The sequence below is a fragment of the Canis lupus genome, chromosome 20 (genome assembly GCF_003254725.2).
Source record: "Canis lupus dingo isolate Sandy chromosome 20, ASM325472v2, whole genome shotgun sequence".
In the NCBI taxonomy this organism is placed as follows: Eukaryota; Metazoa; Chordata; class Mammalia; order Carnivora; family Canidae; genus Canis; species Canis lupus.
Window position 1 is genome coordinate 7,307,856 of NC_064262.1, and position 26,909 is coordinate 7,334,764.

At 40.6% G+C, this 26,909-nt stretch overlaps 1 protein-coding gene across 17 annotated transcripts in view; it reads right to left on the reverse strand.

Moving 5' to 3' along the window:
• Positions 1-26,909, reverse strand: part of ATG7 (autophagy related 7) — a 239,146-nt gene that overhangs the window by 192,998 nt on the left and 19,239 nt on the right. For all 17 annotated transcript variants that reach the window (XR_007404313.1, XR_003137836.3, XR_007404315.1 and 14 more), the window contains 7 exons: positions 19,132-19,249; positions 17,241-17,318; positions 14,232-14,348; positions 12,802-12,951; positions 6,370-6,458; positions 4,632-4,753; positions 133-223 (listed from right to left, as the gene is read on the reverse strand). Coding sequence is in view for 13 of the 17 variants with exons in the window: in XM_025449669.3 (XP_025305454.1) it covers positions 133-223; positions 4,632-4,753; positions 6,370-6,458; positions 12,802-12,951; positions 14,232-14,348; positions 17,241-17,318; positions 19,132-19,249 (765 nt within the window). In the remaining 4 variants the exon portion in view is untranslated. The remainder of the gene's footprint in view (positions 1-132; positions 224-4,631; positions 4,754-6,369; positions 6,459-12,801; positions 12,952-14,231; positions 14,349-17,240; positions 17,319-19,131; positions 19,250-26,909) is intronic.

Consider the following 26,909-nt stretch of genomic DNA (forward strand, 5'->3'; position numbering starts at 1 on the left):
TCAGTGGAGTAACACTCATCAATGTGAATGGTATCCCCTGCACTGAACTCAGTGATGCGGTTCGCCTGACAGAACCTGCTGTGTGTTTGGTGACAAACAGCCCCACTGGAGAAAACAGCTTCCAAACTATACCTTTTAGGGTCCATACATTCACTGAGGTTCACCATCCTCGGTCCCATGCCGCCTTTCTGGTTTTTTTCCCATCCGACCGCCTTGGGACAATCTTAAGGCAAATACAATAGTGAGTTGAATGAAGGAGGAAAGAATAAAAAATGAGCAAGTCAAGTAGCAAGATGGCCGACACATTAGTAAGTTTTCAGTTCACTTCTTTCTCACAGAGGCTCCAGGATCTGAATTTGTGCATACTTGCTGCAGTTGCTCGCCATCTTCCTCAACTAGCCATACCCTTGCTGAGAGACCACCAGACCTGAGCATGGTTTTCATGTAAAGGTGCTTCTGAAATAGCCCTCAACTCTGGCCTGAGTTGAGTCAACTTCTGCAGTTCCCAGAAGTTACGCACCAAAATAGACCATCCTATCTGGGATAGGTATCTTTGGGGGGCTCTCTATCCAGGGAAGACCAGCCAGAATGACTGCACTTTCCACTGAAGTTCCCACCAGGCTTTGAAGCTTTGTGTTCAGTACATCCTTTCTGTTCCTCATCCTTACCATGTCCTGCTGCTCAGTCTTTCAACACGGTCACTGCACACCTAGCCTGTCCCTCTATTAAGCTGTCCTCTCCTTTAAGTATATCCTTATCCATTCAGACTTTCCCCTTCCTTGACTTCTCTCTTCTCCACTAACTTCTTTTAATCTCTGCTATGGGTGCCTCTGAACTTCCAATTCCAGTTCTCAAAGTCTGATCTAAGAGGATAAGGGTCCCGTGGCTGCTCTAGTCTACTATTACGAAGTCCTCTTAAGTGTCTCACTTGCTTTCTAGAATACTCCTGCTACTTTCTCACCTTAACAGTGACCTGAATTCCTTGGTGGAGACCTGCTAATGGCAGCCACTCACTTTCTTATACTCCTCACATCTTAGGACCTCTGTCACTCTCCCTTTCTCATCAAATACCTGAAATTCATAATAAAGCCTCAACTCCTTATCAGGAGGATAACCCATGCTGCTAGCATCCCCTCCAATGTCTGCCTTAAGTAACAGTCTGTGAAGGAACAGAAACTCCCTGACTTAAAAATGTATAGGACTACTGGGAAGAATCATATGTTTCTAATTTGTATGTTGGTGTTCTTTGGCCTTTCTCCTACTTTTAGATTGCTGTCAACACTTCTATTTTCTTTCCTTGGGAATCTTCTAGCTTTTGACCTTTGTTTTTAAAAACAGTATTGTTCAATGTAATTATGGGACCTACAAGGTATAGATTTCCTTAACACAATCTTTCCTTTCTGGGATAAGATGACCGATGGAAAACATTGGAACCAATTATCCTCAAAAGCTAGTTGGGTTTCCCTGTGGCTGGAAATATCATTCGTAGCAAGGAGCCAGAAAACAAATATTCCTTCCCACTTTAACTCAGGCACTCTGATGTGGGTTTTTTGTTTTTTAATGTAATAAAAAATTAAAACGTATATAATAGATGAGTTCTTGGGGCACCTGGATGGCTCAATGGTTGAGTGTCTGCCTATGGCTCAGGGAGGATCCTAGGGTCCTGAGATTGAGTCCTGCAGCAGGCTCCCTGCAGGGAGCCTGCTTTTCCCTCTGCCTGTGTCTCTGCCTCCTCTCTTTCTGTGTTTCTCATGAATAAACAAATAAAATCTTAAAAAAAATAGATGAGTTCTTAAGTCAAGAATTCAAAATTCTTTTTTTCTGGGAAAAGGAATTCAGACATGTTACTAAATTCATATTTTGTTTGTTTTCCTTAACTATTCTTACATTAAATTTTAAAAATGCTTCTAATATATAGCCAAAACCTTGAAGATTTCAGAACCACAGTCTAGTACTGTAACTAATAACTCTGGCCTAAGTTTTCTCTTGTTACAGATAAGAAGTCATAGGACAAAAAAAAAAAAAAAAATTCATTTCAAATGAAAACATCTCTGTAATCAAAACCTTATAGCCATTTCTATATGGCTATAGAAATGGCTATAGCCATTTCTATATTATCTAATTAGATATACTTTAAGATATAAAAATAAATAAAATTAGATATACTTTAAGCTTAATAATGAAAAAGATATATATTTAATCTATCAATAGTGTTTAGTACATCTTGTCTGCCTCTGTATCAACTACATCCATAAGACATGCCCCAAATTAATAGAAAAATATTTTTAGGAGAAAAGCTAAACAAGCAGGAGGAAAACATGAAGGACAGGAATTAAAATGAAGAATCTCCCACTCTCAGCAGAGACAGTTGCCTTCTTCAGCTGGCTGCCAGGACACTTTTTGTATCAACAATGGACAGTGGACTTGACTGTGCCACAAGGAGCAAAGGATGATTAAAATTATACTTTTATGTCACTGCCATTGCAACTATGGGTTGTCTTCAAAATAATAAAAAATACTATCATCAACAACCTTCAGTTCACACTATGATATAGAATAACTCTTTACAAAGTTTTATTCAGCTTTATTTAGAGGGGCGCCTGGGTGGCTCAGTTGGTTAAGCATCTGCCTTCAGCTCAGGTCATGATCTCAGGATCCTGGGACCAAGCCCCACATTGGGCTCTCCGCAGAGCGGGGAGAGCTTCTCCCTCTCCCTCTGCCTGCCACTCTCATGCTCTCTCTCTCTGTCAAATAAATAAATTAGTCTTTTAAGAAAAATAAAAAATAAAGTTTTATTTAGAGCTATGAGGGAAAACATTAATGTACACAAAAAAAGAAAGAAAATTTGCCTTTTCTAAAGTAAATGATCTACACTCAACATCAAGCATAAAGAAGCTGTATCGAAGGCATTATTGGATGATAGAAAACATACTTTCCTTTTTTTTTTAAGATTTATTTATTTATTCATGAGACACACACACACACACACACAGAGGGGCAGAGACACAGGCAGAGGGAGAAGCAGGGTCCATGCAGGGAGCCTGACTTGAGACTCGATCCCGGGTCTCCAGGATCATACCCTGGGCCGAAGGCGGTACGAAACTGCTGAGCCACCAGGGCTGCCCGAAAATATAGTTTTCAAAAGGAGATGTGCAATGTTTCTGGGCTTTGCTAGCTTCACCAAACATCAGCAAGATTGCTGGGATTGTGGAGGAAGAATCATATGAAGACTTTATCATAAAAATGGAAAACAAAAGTCCCTACTCTATAGGATAGCTGGCAGGATTGAGTAGTGTGGAAGGCACCTGGTGGTTTGTCAGGCACAGACCAGGCACACATTGTTAGTTAACTCACCCATTCCCCTAGAACTATCTACAGTTGTTGGTTTAGTACACACAGGTATGGTACCTCAGTTAACAGCATATGGAAGCTATTTTAGAATGTGCCAGAAGAGGGTGCTAAATCAAATGCCTGTATCTAAAGACAGCAGAGAAGCAGAGGATTTCTTAGGGCTCTCAACTTAAAACCTGTAGCCTTTCTTTGCCTAACCAAGCTGAATCCATCATCAACCTTTCCCAGAGATCTATTTAAGACATTTATCAGTGCTGTGGCAAAGAATCACCAATAAAATGCCCTCAGAGTCAATCCTGAAACCTTCTGACTTCACTCTAGAAGACATCTCAGAGGAGGTGATAACACTGCCCTCCCCAACACACACACACACACACACACTCTCTCTCTCTCTCTCTCTCTCTCTCTCTCTCTGTCTGTCTCTCTCTGAGACACACAACCCCCAGAAGAAAGAAAGCAATGCTCCTTGGAACAATGCAGAGGTGGTAAAGAGCAAATTAAATAACGTGTATAAAGGTACCCTGGAAAGCATGTAAGTCACAGAAATCTGAGATCATTTTGGAGAGTGCTGGGCTTTGTGTAAGATAGGAAATTAACATAAATTAGCATCTATTAAATACCTATAATATGCCAGACTTAGTGTTCTTTTACATAAGACACATATTCGTCCTAAGGGAGACTCCATGAGGTGGATATTATTATCTTTATTTTACTCAAATTTGAGTATGTATTCTATCTTTGTAACATGCATATAAATACATAAATGTATGTGTACACACACACACACACACACACACCTGTAAAATATCTGTGAGTTAAAGTTTCCTAACAGCTACCGTCTACCACCCTGGATCTAAAGAAGAATACTAAACGTGAAAGGAGAAATGGCACTTCTGCTGACTGGTTTGCTACATGGACAGCAGGATCACACATAATTTTATATAACAAATGAATACGTAAATGTATTAATACTTTGTTCTTCCCGTAAGAAAGGTCAGGAATAAAGATTTTATGTGAAACAAAAACTAAGGGGGAAAAGAATCCTCAAGAATGAAAGAAAAAAAAGGTCTGGAGGAAATTTCCTGAGGACATTCTCTGCCTTTGTTCCTTTCTGAATAGCAGTGTGTGCCCTCTGTTCAAGGGAGGTGTTCCCATGGGCAAAAAGGTAGAAGCTGTACTTTTTTCTACCTTCTGCTGCCATTGTGAAGGGATGAAAGTTAAGCTTGCTTCGGTTTCTGATATATGATAATTATATGCATTCTCAAAGACCTGCAAATTACCTGGGCTAAATGCCATTTCTGGAAGCTTCACTTCGAAGATGATGCTGTGGGCAATGTCTCTCATTCCCTGCATGGTGCGGTCCCGGAAGCAGAGGACTTCAACAGACTGGAAACAGCTACTCCTGATGTCAGGCCCCAGATTTTAATTAATTCATTTTTTTAAAGGAAGGAAAAGAAAGAGCTCACATAAGAGCTTCAGCAAAGCCAGTTGGAGAGTATTCAATTCATTGTTAATTATGCCTTCCTGACACTCTTGGGGCATGGCCTTAACCTCTGATTCTGAACACATCCACATGTTTTCCTTTATCTAAATGTTTAGAGACTGAACAATGAATTGGCTGATTTCTTTCTAAGTGAATTTTAGATGACAATCACATTGCAAATAAATAATTCTGACAAATGCATCTTAAGTGCAGGGGAAATAAAGCTTACAGGACATTAAAAAGAACCTCTAAGACACACATAGGTTCTCCTGGTTCCCCCTTCTCCCCTTCTGAACTCACATTCTATGAAACAGCTCCTCAGTCAGGAGTAGTTAGCAAGCCATGTGTGCTCTACAGACACACTATCTGGATAACCAAGTGCAATCATTCCCCCTCTAGGGACAATCTATAATTTAGCTATCTTCATTTTTTTAAAGCATTTTTATGTAAGTCAAACAGATAGGAAGATAAGTACACAAGTCCTAAAATAAAAGAGCTTATCTCATGCCTTCTCCCAGTCATTGGCTACCTCCCTCAAGAGTAACTGCTACTCTAATGTCTAAGTCCATTCCTGGGTTTTGCCTGTTCTGATCTTTACACGGAAAGAATCTAGTGTGTGTATTCTTTTAAGGTCTAGCTTACCTTGACTCAAAATTATGGCATCCATGTTGACACGTGCATTAGCAGTTCACTCAGATTTACGATAACATCCCATTCTGTTGCAGTGACTGTGTCACAATTTATTAACCATTTCATGTTGAGGGACATCATCTGGGTTATTCCCAGTGTTTGATTATAAAGAAAAATGCTGCTATAAATATCCCTGCATGTATGTTTTGCTTGTATATGAATGCACATTTCTGTGCACTATCTACCTGTGAAAAAAAATCATTGAGCCATACATAGTTTTAACTCTAGTGGATGCTGCCACTTTTCAAGCAGTCTGCAGGAGAGATTCACATCTTTGTGATGTGAATGAGATGTGAGAGTCACATCTTTTGACAATGCTTGGTACTGTCATCTTTTTCAAGTCATTTGGTAGGCATATAGTAGTATCTCAGCATGGTACCTCAGTATCTCTATTACTGAGTAGAAACTCATTATATTTTATGTCCATGATGACTAATGATGTTGAGCATCTTTTCAAATGTATACTGACCTCTTAGATACCCTGTTTTCATTATTTTAGGGCTAGGAGAAAAGGAAGACAGTAGCAAAGGAAAATCCTATCTGAGAGTGACCCAGACGTCTGGAGGAAGGGGCTGGAGAGTTTCCAGCTTGGAACCTCTGCTGCTCACCCTGCCCTACTCTGAAATGTCTTTAGTGCAATATGGTCAGAGTCTGCAGCTCTGTAACATACCTGCTTAGGGGCTCACCACTGATGGAAACTGGACTGATGGATTGATTTATTATCTGGTTTCTATGCCAGAAATGAAAAAATGCATATGGGAAAAAAGAGACACAGGCAGAGGCAAACACAATGTCAAAAACAGATCGACAGAGACAGACAGACACAGACACACACATGTAAATACCATCGGTGAGCTGCTAGGACCAAAAGATTCCTCAAAGGCCATCCGGGGTGCTGCGCTAAGTTACAGGGATCATATACACCAATTGTTATCTGTGAACAGAAAAGATTTTCTGAGTGAGTCAAGTATCATGTTAGGTTCACAGTATAGACACTGCTAAGACTTCTTCTTCCCTTTAATGCTATTCTGCAAAAGCATTAACAATCAGACATTTGATGAAGGGCTAGAGGGAAGAGAAGAAAGCAAAAGGATCACACACCAGACTGCTGAACTTCTAGATAGAGGGGCTGTCAAATTCTTCTCTGCACTCTCCCACACCTTATAGTAGGCCCAGCATAGTAGGAACTAGATATATTTAGAGGGAAGAATTTTGATTACTCTAGTTCCAGTTAGTTCTATAAGAATGAGACGAGCCCAAACAATTCCACTTATTTACTATACTGCTCAACGGAGGGACGGAGGCAGGGAGGGAGGGAGGGAAAGAAGGAGGGAGGGAGGGAGGGAGGGAGGAAGGAAGGAAGGAAGGAAGGAAGGAAGGAAGGAAGGAAGGAAGGCAGGAAGGAATTTTTACTACTAAGCAAAAATGACATCATGTTATAAATATTGTTTTATTATCTCTTATTCTATTGCAAGCTTTCCACACCAATAAATGTCATTCTACAACCACTGTCAGTAGTGGCTGAAGGGCATTCCATTGTACTGGTGCACCATAACTTTTTTCTATTTCCTATTGAAGGACAATTAATTAGCCTTCATCTGTGCTCAATAAATATTTCTGAAAATGAATTTTACTCTTATCAGATAATTATTGTATTATTCCAAGGATATTCTTTTTTTGCTACATTCTCTATGTGAAATTTTCTTATTCCTAACATTGAAGCTCTTTGTCTAGGTGTATTTCATGCCTTTAATGCAAACTGACGGATTCATACTTAATTCAATACAGATTCAAATATATAACCATCCTTTCAGGAAACACAGAACATCTTTATCCGAGATTTCCTTTTCCATGGGAGATGAAACACCAGCATCCAGGAAGCTTTTAAAAACAGAGTTTGCAGAAACTATTATTCTGAGTACTGCCCCTAACTATGTGAGTAGCCTAGGGCAAATCAGTCAAATTCTTTAGACATCAGCTTCCCCCCAACCCCCCCCCCCGCCTTTTTTTAAGAGGTGAGGGGGGGCAGAGGGAGAAAGGACCTCAAGTAGACTTCCCGCTGAGCACAGAGCCTGACAGACTGCTCAATCTCATGACCCTGAGATCAGGACCTGAGCTGAAATCAAGAGGAGGACACTTAACTGATTGAGGAACCCAGGCACTCCAGGCCTCAGCTTTTTAAACCTGAATCAAAGGGTGCACCTACCTCACAGGGCTGTAATGAGGATTACAGGATATAGTACTGACATGAAAAGCCCTGTACATGTGTAGTGCTGCTTCATTATTAGTGCCTCCAAATCTCCAGTGGTGAGGCTAGCTATCTGTATCTGTATAAAGTGCCTAAGTAATTCTGGTGCACTTGGACCAGTCCACACGCATACTCTGAAAACCACTAGAGAAGGTTATTTCTCTTTTGTAGACAAAAGAATAAAAAGTCTGTGGGGCCACTTTCATTACCTTAGAAAATCTGGATTGGTTCTATGTCTTTCCATTCTCTGTAAAATGCAGTTCATGCAACAGTAGCATCACATGGGAATTTGTCAGAAATGCAGAATCTCAGACTTCTGGTCTCCAGCCCTGCTAGATCCAAATCTGCATTTTAACAAGGACCCAGGTGATCTGCATGCTATATTTTGTCCTATATTTTTCCTATGGTAACTGATTATTTGTTGAACCTTGGTATTTTCTTGATTCAAAGGCACCACAGACTATAAAATGCACTCTCCAACCAGAAAAAAAAAGAGTAAACACCATTAAATATATGCAACAACTGCAAGCAATTCCTGACTTTAGAAAAATAATAATGTGAGGAAAAATGCAATTTAGGGATGTCTGGGTGGCTCAGTGGTTAAGCGTCTGCCTTCAGCTCAGGTTGTGAACCCAGGATCCTGGGATCGAATTCCGCATCACGCTCCCCATGGGGAGCCTGCATCTCCCTCTGCCTATGTCTCTGCCCCTCTCTCTATTTCTCATTAATAAATAAAATCTTTTAAAAAAAGGAAAAATTCATTTCAGAATGGAGGATGCCTTTCGTATCTGTTTCTTTGCTGGCTTCTGTGAGGGCTCGAGCAATGTCTAACATATGCATCTTTCCATCCTTGGTGCCTGGCACAGTACTGGATACTAAGCAAACAGTGCTGAAAAAATGACAGAATTGGCCATTTCTCTAGGTCCCACTATCTGGAAAGCTCTACCCCTTACACCTTATCTTTGGGCAGGGATCCTGGGGGGCAGCTGGAGGGAAGGAAGTGATGGCTGACCAACAGAGATCTGAAGCTCACATATAAAGCCATGGTGCAGCATCTTGGCTAGCTCCTTTTCCTCCCCTTTCCCTTCTCAACAGTACAGGTTCTCCCTTCAGTGACATTTTAACACTAGGATTCTCCTGCTGGGTGAGAATGTGACAGTTTAATCTCAAGGGATTTGCTCTGAGAAGCGAGAGAACTCAAAGAATTAGGCACTCCCCCTAAGGCTCCCTCTGAATGCAGAAGCTGTCTCCCTTTCTCCCTTGAGTTGTTCTGGTCCCATTGGCCACCACCACCACCTGGGATACCTTTCAGCTTTGTTCCTTTCTTTCAGTCATGACAGTCATGACAGACAGCATCTACTGGACAAACTACATTTAAAAGTAATCACTCCTTCGACTTCACATTTTTAAAAATTCATCAAAGACATTTACAACTCTATTATCCAGCAAGAAAAGAGGGAGAAGGGAGAGACTGGCATTCTATTTCTGGAACATTTAAAACAGCTTAGAAGAAGAAAATGACCTGATGTGGTGGAAAAAGCATCAGCTAGAGGTCAGAAGGCATGTGTTCTAATTCTACCACTGACTGATTTTCAGACCTTGGGGGTGAGTAGGCAAGCATACTAACGTAGGGAGGAAAACTGATGGTGGGGGAAATTCTGTCCTCACCTATAAAAAAAGGATACAACAAGTTGTATCTCCCTCCCTCGTTCCCTTCCTTTCTTTCTTTTTAAAGATTTTATTTATTTATTCATGAGAGATAAGGAGAGAGAGGCAGAGACATAGGCAGAGGGAGAAGCAGGCTCCCTGCTCACCCCCTGAGCCAAAGGCAGATGCTCAACCACTGAGCCACCCAGGTGCCCCATGGGTTGTATAATTTCATCTCAAAAGATTCCTTTTACCTCCAGAATTATAAAACTTTATAGAACATTAAAGAGAAATAAAATCCTACATATGTTATAAGGCAACACAGACTTATTAGGCTCATCTTACTGGGTATCTAAAGGCTACTCAACTTTTATTTAGGAAGAATCTAGATAATATCAATCCAGAAAATCCTGTTTGCATTGAGATTCTGAGTTTCAATTTTCAAATGTGACTCAGTAGATATGGACTCTTAGCAGATGCCCTAAGTTACTTACTCTCATACTAGTTCTCTATGCCTTAGGTTTCTCCTCCTTGGAGAACTCTGCCCGGACTCAGACTGGAAACAAGGCAAACACTCAACAAATGCTAACACTAACAGCCATGTAGATAAGTTCTACTGTAGTCCCTGCAGGTTCAATCTGTTACTGTTACATAGTATAGATGTACCCTCAGTCTCAATGTTCCTTTTTCCTAACTGGCAGAGAAAAGAAGGAATAAGTTCCAGTTTATCAAATATTTTCTACACTTGGGTTTTATCATCTGTAAATGCAGATTTGGGACTAAGTGAATTTTAATCATAGAAACAGGGTAGCCTGGTGGCTCAGCGGTTTAGCGCTGCCTTCAGCCCAGGGCCTGATCCTGGAGATCCGGGATCAAGTCCAACATCGGGCTCCCTGCATGGAGCCTGCTTCTCCCTCTGCCTGTGTCTCTGCCTCTCTCTCTCTCTCTCTCTCTCATGAATAAATAAATAAAATCTTAAAAAAAAAAAAAGAAAGAAACAAGAATATCATATAAGGTACTATAAGTGGGTGCCTAATTTCAAAGAATGAGCATATTTCTGACACTAAATACAAAAACAATGAGATAAGAAGGTGATAAAAAAACAAAAAAAAAACAAACAAAAAAAACTTTTTCTGAGCAGCAAAAACCAGGAACAGGTTTCTTAGAGCAACCTGACCTAAGATGAGCTACAGCACAGGAATGAACTGCTGGAGAGAATCTATCACCCACAAAGGGAGGTCGACTTGGAAATGCTTTAAAGTAACTCTCCTAGGGGTCCCTGAGTGGCTCAGTGGTTTAGTGCCTGCCTTCGGCCCAGGGCGTGATCCTGGAGTCCTGGGATCCAGTTCCTCACCGGGATCCTTGCATGGAGCCTGCTTCTCTGCCTCTCTATCTGTGTCTCTCATAAATGAATAAATAAAATCTTTAAAAAAATAAATAAACAAAGCAACTCTCCTACCCACATGAGGCATGCATGAGTACAAAAAGCAAACATCCAGACAGGAAAATTACAGAATCCATTTGACATTTAGGCTGAACATTATTTAATATTTCTTTGATGATTCAAAAGTTATTCCAAAATGTTTAAGTGCTTTTGGAACCAAATCAGGAACGTCAATTACTGTAGAAATTAGTCAGCACAATAGTAGGTAAGCCAGCTTAACTCTTTGGGTAAATAGATTTTTTTTATTGGTGGTAGTGACAGTCAGAAATCATCATGGGCCAGGAGTTCTGTGTTCTCCAACTGGCTTTGTCACACAATCATTGTGTGAAGTTGGGCAAATCATTTCCTTTTGTAATACAAATCAGTAGAAAGAAGCAAAATGTAATTGGAAAAAAAAAAAAAAAACATTTGTTCAGAAGGTTGTTGAAATAAATGCTCCTTTCTACTTGGCTGAGAGCATGCAATTCGTTGAAGTAGCTCAGTCATGCTCTGGCTATGGTCCACCCAGCTATTTGCCGAGAAAGTACAGTGTAAGAGAGAAAAGGGCAAAATTGTCAACTTGAGTAACTTCAGTAAACACGTTTATCTGACAAATAGCCATCTATTACTCAAACACTTGATATAACAGGAAATGCGCAAAGGCGATTACAGGTTTTAAAAGAAAAGGACAAAAATCCAAGTATCTAATGCACAGCAATGTCACAGATGGCTGCCAAGACGTGGAGCTTGCTAAGTGAAGAAAGAGCCCGCTAATAGCATATCAATTGCTGTTCCTTTGCTATCGTTCTTGTCCAAAGATTTTAAAACCCTAGAATTAAACGCTAATGTTGTTAAAATTACAAAATGTTTCCCAAACATCCAATCTTCAGTAACTGCTCTGCAGAAAGCAAAAGACTCAAGCAAGCTTTCCAAAAAGACTGGCAACGGAATAGTGATATGGGCTGTTTTTGATGGAATCACAAGCACTGGCTTGAAGGACAAGTAATTGTTGTTAGTGACGCAGTTGCCACTGTGACTACTCAGCAGAATCGTTATTTCCCTGAGGGGAAATAAGAACGTTAACAAGGCCCATTTTTAACTGATGCAAATATGTAAAATGTACAACATTCCAGAGCTGGTAAGGGGGCACAGCTGGCAGGACCAAGAACTGGCATGGTTTGTGTGCTAGAGCTGTGACAGATAAGCAGTGGTGTGCCAGAGCTGGTGCAGGCAGACTTGGAAGAGTCAACCGTTACCATCTCTTGCCATCTCCATGTTCTGTGACTTCACATTAGTAGCTTGAAATTGGCCACAGTGGGAGTAGCAGCACCACGGAAAGAAGCAAACACTATACAATCAGGGTTTTGCCCTACCTGAGAGTCAGCTGTCAAACATTTACCGGTGTACCATTGACGGTAAACCTTTAAGTATTCAAACCCTTTCACTAAGTAACTATCTAGGAATCCTTTCTAAGGAGATAATTCAAGATAAGTGGGGGGAAGGCAGTAATTTGATGCACAGGGAGGCTTTGAATAGTGATGAAATTATGAGAAAACTAAATGTCAAAAATTTGATGTCTCTATCAGAAAGGATGTTGATAACGAGTGTAACAGTACTACGCTAAGTTCTACAATAAAAAGAGACTCTGGTAACTCTGGAAATAAGTTAAAATATAAAATAAGTTAAAATATCAGAAAGGAAAACAGAAATAACTTTATCACAAATAGGAAGTAGGGAACCCAAAATTACTCTGAGGTGTAACAGAGCTAGGAAAATCTGGAGGAGAAGCTGATTTGGGAACAAGGGTGGGAGAGGATGAAGATACAGAATGTTCCACCACATTCTTTGGAGGACTAAAGAAATCTAAGTGAGTCTGAATTTTGCAGTGGTCTTACTACGTACGACATGAACATCAGATTTTTTTAGGGCTAATAAAATGAAACTCAGAGTTTCTCTGACCTTTGTCCTTTGGTCTTGGAAGAAATCACTGTAGTGTTTAAGCAGGGAAACCAGTACCATGTTCTCATCATACTTGATTAAGAAGTATGGTAGCGCTGGGACTCCTTCTGTTTGACAAAGATCATCATATGCATGCTCAAGGGCTTGAATCTAAGAACAGGAAACATTGAGTTATTCTCCAGACAATTACATATCTACTTCTGAGCTTAAAATTAACATAAAAGGCACTTTAAAGGCAGGAGACTAGAAATGACTGAGCATACCCCTGTTATTCTTCTGCAACAAATGAACATATAAGTACTTCAAATAATACCCCTTCACTTCTGTGTAGCATTTTCCATGTGCACGGTGGTGTGTCTTAGACAGGGGCACGAGGGGACATTTTATGGTGCAGTATGGTCGTTCCCTAAGATGCTAATCACAAAGATGTAGAGAGAGCTCCTTTAAAAACCAAGGACTGAATCCACCACTGATGAATTTTACCCTGAACCTTTCCATAAAATAACAGCATTATTGACACATACCTCACTTACTATACAATTCACCGACGTAAAGTGCATAATTCAGCTGTTTTTAGCATGTTCATATGATTACCCAACCATCAATGCAATAATTTTACAGTATTCATGTCATTCCTAAAAGAAACACTGTATCCATCAGCAGTCAGTCCTATGGCATAGTCCTTTTCCTCCACTTATATTTCTTGGGAAATTAGTTCCACAAAACAACCTTCAATTTGTTCTAAACAAACTTATTACTATTTTTTCATCAATAAGGGCTTTTCCCTGGTGTTAGAATTCATGGTTTAGTGATTGACGTGCTTCATGATTTTCAGATCATCTTGACATGACCACAATCCTTGCCTCAATAGCAATCAGAATTCTTTGGTTTAGGATCTGTGTTCTACTGGCCTGATTATTTTCACTGCTCTTCTCAGGATCATCTCTGATGACCTTATTGTCTTTCGTAGACCACAAAGACTAGCTCTGCATGTGCCATTCCTGATGTTCCACAACATGGTGTGAGGGTGGTAGAATGTCTTTTGTTTGGTTTCAAAGACTCTTTCCAAAGTATACTGCCTTAGGATCCTCACAGTGAAAGTGAAAACCACATTTTGGCAAATTCTTGCAGACTTAACAACATATTCCTATAACTCCTCCCCACCAGCTTAGCTTTTCACCAAATGTCACTGAAAATCTGAAAAAATATCACTCACTACTCTTTCAATATGATTTTACAATATGATTAAATTGAATAAAATATGATTTTATTCACATGTTGTGAATAAGTCTGCTCCTAGTACCATGTATGGAGGATTCCACAGTGACCATCTCTTCATTCAGCAAGTGCCTATCTGTCTTTAGAATGAACTAAAGTACTCAAGTGTGTTAAGTCCAATTTTTGCTGCATTTTGTTTTATTTGTTGATACCTGTTTTGGCGAAAACCTTTGATCCAAGCCCACTGGACCCTGGATGAGGGGTATACTCTCTGGAAGGCAGAGAGCAGGGAAGCAAAACCAGTAGTAGAAGTGGTACTTCTTTAGATCCTAGAAGAAAGAATATGACAGAGGATATCAGAGTAGCACCAATGATTAAATTGAAATGCAACTATTAATGTAATTCCCCACTGCCATGTAGACAGACACACTGATGCACAAAAGATATGATCAGCTGGTCAGAAAGTCTCATCTTCTATAGACCTCATGATAGAATACAGAATTTCTCTTAAAGTATTCCTACACACCACACACGAATATCTCATGATAAACATATCAGCCACTTGCTAACAGAAAGTGTTGACAATGATCATCATCCTTGTTTAATATACAAAACCACTCCTGGAAGTAACTATTATCCCTTTTAATGGACAGAAAACTAAAGCTCAGAGGGGGAGAAGAACTCAATAAAACAAAAATACTGAGTGGTGGAGAAGGGGGCAAGATTCTGTTTCTGAAATTTACTCTGTTCATGGTACCAATCATCCATATTCAATAATCCATCTGGGGAGGCTCAACCACCAAACATGGTTACCACTCTTTATAATCAAATGCATTGAGCATGTTATTGAAGAAGCTGTGCTATCCATAACCTACATATGCCTGGGATAGTAAAATGATGCTTTCAGAAATGCCTCGTTGGTGAAATTTGGATCAGCAACTATTAAGCACTTGCTATGTACAAAGCAATACATTAGACACTCTGACAAAAAGATAAGTAAAACCCAGTCCAGCCCTTAGACAGCTGTAGAGGCAGAGACAAAGTGAGTCCATGATTAATGCCACAGGTCACAGAAGAGGTTCTGAGAACAAAGGAACATCAGTGACATGAGATTACATCTTCAGGGATGTATCTGACCACTCCTCCACCAAGGGATGCAAGGCAGAGACAATGACTCATGAAGCTGATCTTGAAAACTTCCCACTCAGGCTGGATGCTCTTGCCTCTGGATTCTTGCAGCCTTTGTGGCCTAAGTCACTCCTATGGTGGGATCTCATAGTTATATGGGCAGTTGGCAGCTTCTCCATCAGTCTATTTATTGGCTAATCAATATTGCTTCTTGAATCTTGCTAAGAATAAAGAATAGGTAGTTGTTTGATGACTTTTTATTGAAATAAAACTCACATACCAGAAAATTTACCATGTTCAAGTGTAGAACTGGGTGGTTTTCTGGTATATTGACAAGGTTGTACCACCACTCAACTGCAGAACATTTTCAATGCCCCAAAAAGAAACTCTAATAGCAGAGCCCCTCCCACCTCTGTCAATTTATTAGTTAGAAAAACCCATCCACAGAGCTCCCCATTCTCTCTTCTCCCCCCCCCTTGGAACCAGTCACCTATTTCATGCCTCTATGGATTTGTCTATTCTGGGCTTTTCATATAAATGAAATTGTACTAGATAACTTTTTGAATATAAATGTATATATAAACGTGTGTCTGGATGAGGAAGTCTAGTAATTATAGTTTCCAGTTTCTAATTCTGCCATTAATCGATCAACTAAGAACAAATTCCCTTTTGACAGCAGCAAAACAAAATACAAAATTGAAATGAATGAAGTGCCTGTTCCTTTGAGTCCTAAAAACAGTAGAAAGGAAAGTAAAAACATCTCCAGAGATTATTCTCTCTTCTTTATACTTAAATGATTTGTCATAACTGATCTTTAGTCAAAGGTTAAACAATTCAAGATGAAAAACTTCACAATTTCTAAGAAGCTTTATCAGATCATCTTCAAAAGTCAAAAGGCTTGAATTTCTTAGAATTCTTTTCAGGATACAAAGGACCTCGATTAAATTAAACATAAAGCCCTTTGTGTTTGAAGATTTTAAAAGATAGAGACTTTTAATTTTTTTTTTTTTAAAGGCAAGGTAAGAATGATCAGTAAAAAGGGCAGCAGGGCCAACACACATACTAACTCTAGGAAATGCCTTAAAACTTTAAGTAAGAGCTAATGTTATTTTTCTCATTAAACACAAATTGTCAGATTCTATTACTGAGAATTCTTTGGTACAGAAAATATATCGATATTAAAGTAACAAACCCAGAAATCCTTAATTAGCACTACTTATCTCTTAGTAGCAGATCTACAAAATTGCTCAAATTTACAAGCAAATTATTAATGCCAAATTGCAGCCAATAATCTCATGAAGAATTTAAACAATTTTTTTTTTTGAATTTAAACATTTTTCTCTCTCTCTCGCTATTACACAGAAAGCATTATAACACGTTAGGTAATGTGCTCCTTATATAATAGCCACCCTTTGGCATGGCCTTCAGTATGATTTTTATCATTCTCTCCTTTGTCTTGGGCAGATATATACACAGACATACAAACATATACATACACAGGTGTGTATGTGGCTGATATCTCTATAATCCACCCTTACATTTTCCCACACTGCCCATCATAGAGACCAGGTCCTTCCCTCTACTTCCCTAGGCAACAGATGTTACACTTACACAAAACATTTTTCATTCTTAAAAAGAAACACAGCTGTACAGACAAACTATGTAGTGTGAACTCCTCTAGTCCAGAAGCTGTTGGGGGATAGCCATGATCCCCAAGATGTCACCTTTTCCTTATGTTGATGGACCCAGAAACTGAGCTCCACAGGATTGTACTGAAAAAAGACATTAGCAACAAAGAACCACTACTCCCTGAAGCTGACTTTATTGTGTCCTGAATGACAAGACATGGGTCACCATGTTACACAAACCATGTGATTATGATCAGTATGGTCAGTAAGAATGAATTAGTTTTGCACTGGTGTTAAGTGCCAGCACTATGGGGCCACTTATCAAATGAGTGTTTCTTGAACAGCTCTGACTTCAATTATACCAGGTAGTAGCTTCAGTGAAAAGAGCACAGCGTCCTATCGGCAGCCTGGACTTGGCCAGTGCATTTCAGCAGTCTAAATGTACCCAAGAGTCCATTTACTTACTGCAAATGTCAAGAGGAGGAACTTGTTGAGGAGGACAGGGTTTTCAAGAGCAGCGCCTGATTTTATGGCTTCCCATATCTGTCATAAGAAAGAGAAGTGTCAAGGCAGGTTCTCAGGCATCTCTGAACTTCGCTCTCAAGTGAAGCACAGAGGCAAAAAGCTTCGAGCTCTTCTTTCCTCCAAGCCCAGCACCACTTAACCCAGGCAGTAAAGTAGGTTGTTACCTCACTCTGGCCACACTCCCTGTGGCCGCTGAAAAATTGAAAAAACCCAATAACCCTCCTTTTTGTCAGTCTCAGCATCCAAGGAGGCAAGCATGCCTTCCTTATTTCCCCCAACAAATGTTTACTGCCTACTAGCTACCAGGCACATCAGGATTACAGAATAAAAGACACAGTCTCTACCCTCAAGAAGCTTTGGATTTGGTGAGGGAGATAGGCATAAATGTCCGAGTGCACCACCAGTTAGGACATGCTACCTCAAAGGGATATGGAATTCCTGGAATTCGGTGGATCTGCCACCAAACTGGGCTGAGCAGGTGGAAGGGCAAGGAGCAAAGGAGGGATTCTAGGAGGCAGTGATCTGAACTAGATGTAGGAGATTTCTAGAAGAGGAATTATCTTGCCCTGAGACATGAAGGAAAGAGAATGATGAGTTTATGCATACTCAGCAAGTATTGCGACCAGAAGCAGAGCTGGTATGGTTTGTAGCTGCTGATCACAAGATGTTTCAGCAGCTGAAATTAGCTGCTAAACTCTGTCACTAAGCAAGGCAAACAGTTGCACCAATAGGAGCCACTGAGTGGAAGAGAAGTTCCTGCCATCGACATAATAACCTTGGAGGAGCTGGACCAGAGAAGAGCAGGTCCCCACTTCTGAGAAACTAAGGGTGTGGGAACTGCTGGGGAGTGTCGACGGAGGTAAAGACTGAGCCCCAGGGCAAGGGGTGGGATTTCTGTGGGGAACAATCTGTGATTTTTGATGATGGATGAGAACCTGACCCACTCTTTGGAGACAGGCTTTGAAATGTGCAGCCAGAGCAGGAGCCTAGAAGCAGTGAAGCTGCAGGCCAAGGAAAACCACCATCATCACCTGTATCACAAGCTATACCCATCTCAAGGGATGTAAAGGATGCCTTCCTCAGGACCAAAGGGAGAAGATTTCCTTCTCTGACCATGGCATCTACATAAATAAGACTCTTTTCTATTTTAAGACTAGTGTGAAGACCACTTGATTAAGTAGGTTAGAGAGGATAGGAATAAACTGTTCTCCTATTTTAATTCCTAACACTCAGATGTGAAGAAGTAAGGGAAAGACACTCTTGGCAGAGAGAATATTATATCCCAAGGACAGGGGTGAGAACAAAAGTAGGGAAAGGAATTGTAAGTGATTTATTGTGATGGGGTCAGAGAAGGTAAGGGCAAGAATGACAGGGGAGAAAGGCCAAAGAGGCCAGGCCACAGGGACCTTGTAAATCAGATGGAGTAGTTTAGATGGAGCCCGAAAGATCCTAGAGAGACTCTACAATTACTTCTGATAGCATTACAGTGCTTAAAAGTGGAAGCACAAAGAACAGAGAACACAAAGGCATGCAGACACAGGAACAGAACTCTCAGGGCTGGGTCAAGCTGCTTCCAAATGCTAACTGAAAGCAGCAGCAAAGCTTTTTACAACTACCCTGCCGGGACTTTCCAGCCTATCCCCAGCTGAGAGCCTGAAGGTCTTCTCCCTGACCTTCCTGCCAACACGGGAAAGCTGCAAGTACTCTCTGAGATAAACCAGAGCCCACAGCTATCTTTAAGTACCTGCTCTATGCCTGTTTCCATGCCAGACCCATGTACGTGATCAGAGACACTGGACCTACCATGCTACCCCATCGTTTCCCAGCTCACCTCATCTGCTGCTTGCTCCAAAAGTAGCTTCTTATCTGCGGCCTTGAAAGCCTCAAGTGTGTTGGTATTAAAGAGCGTTCCAACAGCCGGGCAGCAGTGGGCTGGGGTGGGAGCACTCCTGGACAGGGGAGAAACATGGTTAGGCAGGCACAGCCAGGATAGCAGTGGGAGACAAAGGACAGTGGTCTATAGGGTAAAGAAAGATTAATCACATGTTTCTTTGGGAAAAGATGAATATCCTTGCTTAAGAACTAAAAAAATAGGCATTATATGCATGAAAAAAGCCTGTATATTCCTTTGCCCTTATCTCTCTTCCACTGCCCACCACTCCACCCTCAAATATAAGTTCATTACCTAGTTTTTACTCTTTCCATCTTTAACCTGAAAGGGAAACATCAATTATTGAAGTTCTACTGTGCCAAGAACTATACAAGTGTTGAATTTTCCTAACAGCTCTTTCTCCCAGTTAAAAGCTTAAGTAACTGGCCTAAGGTCACATAAAGGCAGAGCAGTATTCTAAAGCCAGAACTAGCAGACTCCAAGGTACTGAAGGTACTGAGCTGTCTACTTCCCACTCAGACATTCTCAGGCTTCAAGGCCCTGCTCTAAACCCTCCCCTTCCAGGAAGCCCCTCCCATTTCTCTGGTTATGGCCGGCAGAGGAAAATGAGCATCACATTTTATTTTATTATTTTATTTTATTTTATTTTACTTTATTTTTTAAAGATTTTATTTATTTGACAGACAGAAAGAGAAAACATAAGCAGGAGTGGCAGGCAGAGGGAGAGGGAGAAGCAGGCTCCCACTGAGCAGGGAGCTCAATGCAGGGCTCAATTCCAGGACCCTAGGGGTCAAGACCTGAGCTGAAGGCAGAGGCATAACCGCTAAACTGACTGTGCCATCCAGGCATCCCAAGCACCACATTTTAATGTGTCTTAAAGACTGACCATCATACACACTCAACTAGAGGACAGTAAGCTCCCTGAGGGCAAGGAACATGTCTCCAGACCTCACCCCACCCAAACAGGCTCCACACAGAGCCACTGCAGAGCAAACTCCTAGTGGTTGTCTGAGTCACCCAGATAATGTCATACCCGGGCTACCTGCCAATCTATCATGTGACATGATACAGAGTAATCAAAATCAGGGGAGCAGAAGATGAGTTAATTCTGAATACAAACTCAGATGTGGAAACATCTGGTCTCTTCCCTGAAATGATTAATTTGTGTTTCAGAGGTTACAGATGCTAAATGAAAATACCCATTTCATTAGTACCCTAATATTGTTGTCAATTACAATTGCTGCAGAAAGAATGCATTTTTATTGATTGTACAGTTTCAAAGACCTCATATCTCTTGGAGTCTGTGTAAAATTGGATTCACAGGGGCTGCGAGGAGAAAAGATGGAAACCTAGAACAGGTGTGGAGGGGTGTGATGGGTGGCAAAGGCTGTGGCAAATGCTACCTGCAGGGCTCAGATGCCAAGTCCTAAGGAAAAAGTACCTTTCAATGGCCAGAGCTTTCCCTTGGAGGCGGACAAGTCAGCAAATCATATGTTGTTTCTCACAACTCTACTCCAATAAAATATTTTTCATCCACGTGGGAGGAGGACATCAAAAAACAGTTTTGAAGAGAAAGAGAAATCACAAAAGGGCAAGACTCAGCGGACAGGGAGGAGGAAAGAAGCACAGTGGTTGGTATACTAGGCCCCCGACATTCAGACTTGGCTTTATGAATTACTGCTGAAACAGAAAGAACAAAGCTCTGATCTAATTCTGATACAGGCACAAGAAGAAGGTACCCTTCTTCCTAAGTGCTGGAGTGTCCCAGGTGTGTGAATGCAGTGCCAAAGTGTCATCATGAAAAGTCAAGCAACTGCCAGCACACTGATGAGGCTCCTAGAACATAGTGCTCATGCAGGTTAATCAGTGAGGACAAGGTGAAGCTTCAAAGGAGAAGACTTTTTCAGGAGTAAAGTCCCACCAGGGAAGGTAGCCAAGGAAACGAATTTAAAAAGTGATGGGGGAGGAAAAGCCATTCTGCCAAGCTCTCCAGGTTCAAGTTCACTTGTTTCACACAGATGGCTCAGAAGAAGAGTAGAAAGAGCCCTGGACTTGGATACAAGAGAATTTAGTATACATCCTGGTCCTAGACACTTATTAGTTTCTTACAAATTCCATTGATATTAAATGCCCTGAATAGGCAAATCCATAAGGTAGAAAGTAGACTTTCTAGGTTAGAAAGGTTACTAGGCCTGGGGGGTGGGGGGGTGGGAGAAGGGAAGAATGTAGAGTAACTGCTAACAGGTATAGGCTTGCTTTCTGGAGTGATGAAAATGTTCTAGAATTAGTGGTGGCAGCTGCAAAACCTTGTGAATACACTAAAAACTGCTGCATTATACATTTGAAAGTGGTCAGTTTTATGATATGTAAATTATATCTCAATAACACTGTTAAAAGATCAGAATTAGAAATCTTCCCCATATACGAAAGCCAGCAGCAAACTCACAATGCGGTGCAGACTAACCAGGTAAAGGACTGATCTTAGAAAGGCCACAAGTCTGGGCCTGCTTGAGGATGCTAGCTCTAGAAACTTGGCTTTCACTTCATTCAGTCTCCTGGGACTTACTGAGGAAAGTACTGAAGCTGGTTAGCACCTGTTATTCACATCTGGCCAAAGGCAGGCATGTAGCCAGAGCCCTCAAAACAGGCAGGGTAGTGGCCAGGACAGAATAAATCCCTCAGAAGAAAGACAGAGGTAGTTTTTGAATCTCTGCTCCACATGCACAGCTCTGCATGCCCATGAGGAACTCTGGGAACCTAGAAGTCACACTCAGTCTGGGGGCATGTGCCATTATCTCCTGCTTGCTGTAATAATTTGAGAATCTGTTTTGCAATATCCGCTAACAGACTCCACTGCTGTCTTTCCCACCAACCACACCACATCCCATTTTAGACAACCATGCATTTAGACTGCTTGTAATTGATTTCAACAGTTATTTGAGCAACTAGTACATGTCAGATCTGTGTTAGGGGCTAACAAGATTGCAGAGATTAAGAGCCTGTATCCTGCCCAGATGATTTTGCATATGAGTCTCATTTCCTTAACTATTTTTTATTTTTTTATTTTATTTATTTATTTATTTATTTATTTATTTATTTATTTATTAAGATTTTATTTATTTATTCATAAGAGATACACAGAGAGAGAGAGAGGCAGAGACACAGGCAGAGGGAGAAGCAGGCTCCATTAGGGAGCCTGATGTGGGACTCGATCCCAGGACTCCAGGCTCACGCCCCGGGCTGAAGGGAGGTGCTAAACTGCTGAGCCACCCAGGGATCCCCCTTAACAATTTTTTAAAGTTTTTTTGAGGGCAAGGGTTATGCCTTCTATTTCTCTAATTAAGTCCAACTTGAGGTTTAGGAAAGAAAATATTTCTTCTGACTGCAAAGATAAATGTTCCTAAAGGGAAAGAAGCCCATAGAAAGGAAAACTCTTGTTTTAATGGGTCAGTTTCACATTTATGCAGAGATTTTTCACTGAAATCTATTCTTCCCTTCTTAAGCAGAAATAGAGTACATATATGCTGCTTGTAGTGGGGCACCATGCTTCCCAGTCTTCCTTGCAACACAGGTGAGGGCCCACGCTCTCCCCAATGGAACCTAAGTGACACATGTCTCTGCTTTGCAAGGTAAAAAGTGACAATTCAGGTTGCTGGTGGGTTTTTTTTTACTTGTTTTTTCTCTTTCTTTCAAGGTTTTATTTAAATTCAAATTAGTTAACATATAGTACAGTATTAGTTTTAGGGTAGAATTTAGTGATTAGTCACTTGCATATAACACCCAGTGTTCATCACATTAAGTGCCCTCCTTAATGCCTACCACCCAGTTACTCCATTCCCCCATACACCTCCCCTCCAGCAACCCTCAGTTTGTTTCCTCTAGGTAGGAGTCTTCTCATGGTTTGTCTCCCTCTCTGTTATTTTATTTTTCCTTCCCTCCCCCTATGTTCATCTGTTTTGTTTAAATACCACCTGATTTCACTCATATGCAGAATTTAAGATACTTTTTTTTTAAGTAGGCTCTATGCTCAACATGGGGCTTGAACTCCCACCCCTCAGTTCAAGAGTCACATTCTCCACTGACTGAGTCAGCCAGGTGGCCCCCAAGATTCAGTTCAGTTTTAAGCAGCACACACAGACAAGCCCTCCAGAATGATGGAAACATAGAGGGAAGAACACTGAATCCCAGTCCTAGACTATTAAATGGGCAAGAAATAAACCTCCTCTGTATTTGGATCATTACATTTTGGGGTCTGGTTTGGCAGTACACCCTACCCTAAGACAGCTCTCTCCAGTGCAAGATGGTTGATGACTGATGAAATACTACTTGACTGCTAATTCACCTAATGTGAATGTGGAGAACAGGACCTTATAGTCCTAACTGCTGGCAGACACCCATTAGGCTTCCAGGGACTCAGAGGATAAGGGATTTACCTGATGCTATGAAAAGCTGAGATACTCTTGGCATCTATAAATGAGTACTAGGACGCTTAGCTCTTCAGCTGTATCTTATTCCTCTCTGCACGCCCAGTGCCTAGCACATCCTATTGTCAAAACACAGAGGAAGCAATCAATAAGTATTTCTGAAATAACTATTACACCTTCACTTTTATTACAGCACAGAACATACTACAATGCAAATACTTATCTTCTACCTCTATCCAGAGCTCTGTGTTTCCTAAGTCTTTGCATTCCTACCACCTACACATCCTGCACATAAGAGGCATTCAACATCTGATGAACAGATTTATAAACAATTTCCCTACAAACCCATGCAGATGTACAGCAATAAAACAAAGAAAGAATATAATGAAAATAATTTGGATATGAAGAACTCCTTTCTTCTGTGGAGCTCCAAGCACTTACATTAAACTCCCTAGCTCTCTTAGCCTTTTTGGGCTACTATAACAAAACATCACAGACCAGGTGGCTTATGAATGACAGAAATTTATTTCTCATAGTTCTAGAGGCTGGAAATCCAAGATCAAGGTGCCAGCATGGTCAGGTTCTGGTGAAGGCCCTCTTCCAGTCACAGACTACACACTTCTATGTCCTCAAGTGGTAGATGATGTGTATCCATCTCTGGGGGTCTGTTAAGGCACTGGTCCCACTTATAAGGCCTCTGTCTCATTACCTAACTCCCTCCCAAAGGCCCCACCTCCTGATACCATCACTGTGGGCACAGGGTTTTCAACATATGAATTTTGGCAGGGACACAAACACTCAGACCAAAAGCACCAATCATCCTAAGACAGATTCAGAAAATCACAGACTTGTAAAACCAGAAGGAATGTCAGAAGCCAAGTGCCAGAGATGAGGAAACTGAAGATGAGGAAACTAAAAGCACTTACTCTAGGTAACAGAGTTAACCCGCTACAGATTCAGGTCGGCCAGCTCCAGCTCCAGCTCCACCACTAGGGCATGCTTCATTCCAGCCCATCTCCCCAACAACCTAGCACACACCCTTGTACGCTGCGGGTATTTAACAGCACAATGAAAAGATGGGACTAGTCAAAGCGAGCCATTCATGTGAAAGTCATAGCTGCCCAATCAGATTTTCTTACCTTCATCAACTAAAATTTCTGGATTGTTCAAGTTTAAGATGTTTGGATTTTGTAATAAGATCAAAACCTAACTTCTGTGAATTGCTTTTTCCTATAATTAATTGTTCCAAAGAATAAAATTATTAAAATCTATTAAAAAATATAACCCTTCAGTCTAGTTCCAAAATAAAGATGAGAGGGATCCCTGGGTGGCGCTGCGGTTTGGCGCCTGCCTTTGGCCCAGGGCGTGATCCTGGAGACCCGGGATCGAATCCCACATCAGGCTCCCGGTGCATGGAGCCTGCTTCTCCCTCTGCCTGTCTCTGCCTCTCTCTCCTTCTCTCTCTGTGACTATCATAAATAAATAAAAAATTAAAAAAAAATAACAAAATAAAGATGAGAGCAAGTCTAACTGGCAATTAATGTTAGATTCTCCAGATCACACTAAAACTACACTGTTGATATGCCCCCTTGAACATCTTCAGATAATTTAATGATTGTACACTGTGGGTTATTTTCTTATTATCTTATAATTGCTTCAAAGGTAAACTAATCTCTACCAAAACAAGAGAGAGATTATCAGGATTGGATTTGTTTTGACAAGCAATCACAAGGAATTTATTACAGAGCAAGAAAGGTCTGAAGAGAACAAGAAACACCAACACATACCTTTTAAAGATATAAAGACTAATATATTTTTTAACAGGACCATGTTTTGTTTATTTTTCCTAAGCCATTCTTTCCTCTCAAAGTGTGGCATATTATTTATTTCAGCATATCAAATCCCTCATTTACGTGGGATTTGATAGGGGAAAGGACTAGTATCAGCTTGAATTTATGTTATACAGTTAAATTTTGCAATTTGAGATAGAGGAATCAAATGTGTTGACTTTTTGAGAGATTTTAAAAATATATTCTATGCCTAAAATCAACAGCACAATAAACAACACGTGTTGGCAAGGATATGGGAAAAAAAGGAATCCTCATGCACTGCTGGTAAGAATGCAAACTGGTACAGCCACTGTGGAAAACACTATGGAGCCTCTTCAAAAAATTAAAGATATAGTACTGTATGATCCAGTAACTGCATTACTGGGTATTTACCCAAAAAAGACAATAACACTAATTCAAAGGGATGTATGCACCCCAATGCTTACAGCAGAATTATTTACAACTGTCAAATTATGGAAGCAGCCCAAATGTCCACCAATTGATGAATGGATAAAGAGGATGCAGTAGATACATACAATGGAATGTTATTCAGCCCGAAAAAAGAATGAAATCTTGCCATTTGCAACAACATGGATGGAACCAGAGAGTGAAATAACTCAAATACATATGATATCACTTACTTAAGAAATTAAGAAACAAATGAGCAAAGGAGATGAGAGAGAGAAAGAGAGAGAGAGAGAAATCAAGAAACAGACTCTTAATTATAGAGAACAAATGGATGGATGGCAAAGGGGAAGAGGATGAAGAGATGGGTTAAATGGGTGATGGGGATTAGGGAGTACGATGTGATGATAAGCACTGAGTAAGGTGTGTAACTGTTCAATTCCTATATTATACACCTGAAACTAATATAATACCTTGTATTAACTAACTGGAATTAAAATAAAAACTAAAAAAAGCCAAAAACAAATAAATAAAATAAAAATAAAAAATATATTCTAGGGATACTTTACTTGCAATACCCTAACCTCTGACTATTGCTACTTTCAAAAGCCAGGCAGTCCTTACAAAGACCGCTTGGCTTTTCTCATAGCCTACATCTTGACACTGCTAATGTGGAGAAAGCAAAAAACACTGACCACCCTGAAGCCTTCAATTCTTCAACCATTAATTGTTGTATAGCCCCTCAATATTGTTTCAGCTCCACCCTCCCGTGTGGAATTCAGTTTGGAACTACAAACAGCCTAATCAACAAATCCAATGGCCCTTGCACTGAACACTGACCTTTCTGCTTCTCACATGTTGATCAACTCTTTCCTTCCTGAAAGCATCCATCTTTGGTTTCTGTAACACTTTTCTGGTTCTTCTTCCTCTCCGACAATTCTCATCTCCTTTGAGAGTTCTGTATCTTCCTTCTTGCACTCCCTCATCAGATTCATTCACTGTTCAGGCCCTTTGTTCTTCTTATATGATAGCCTCATGATCTCCTCTACATGGATGACCC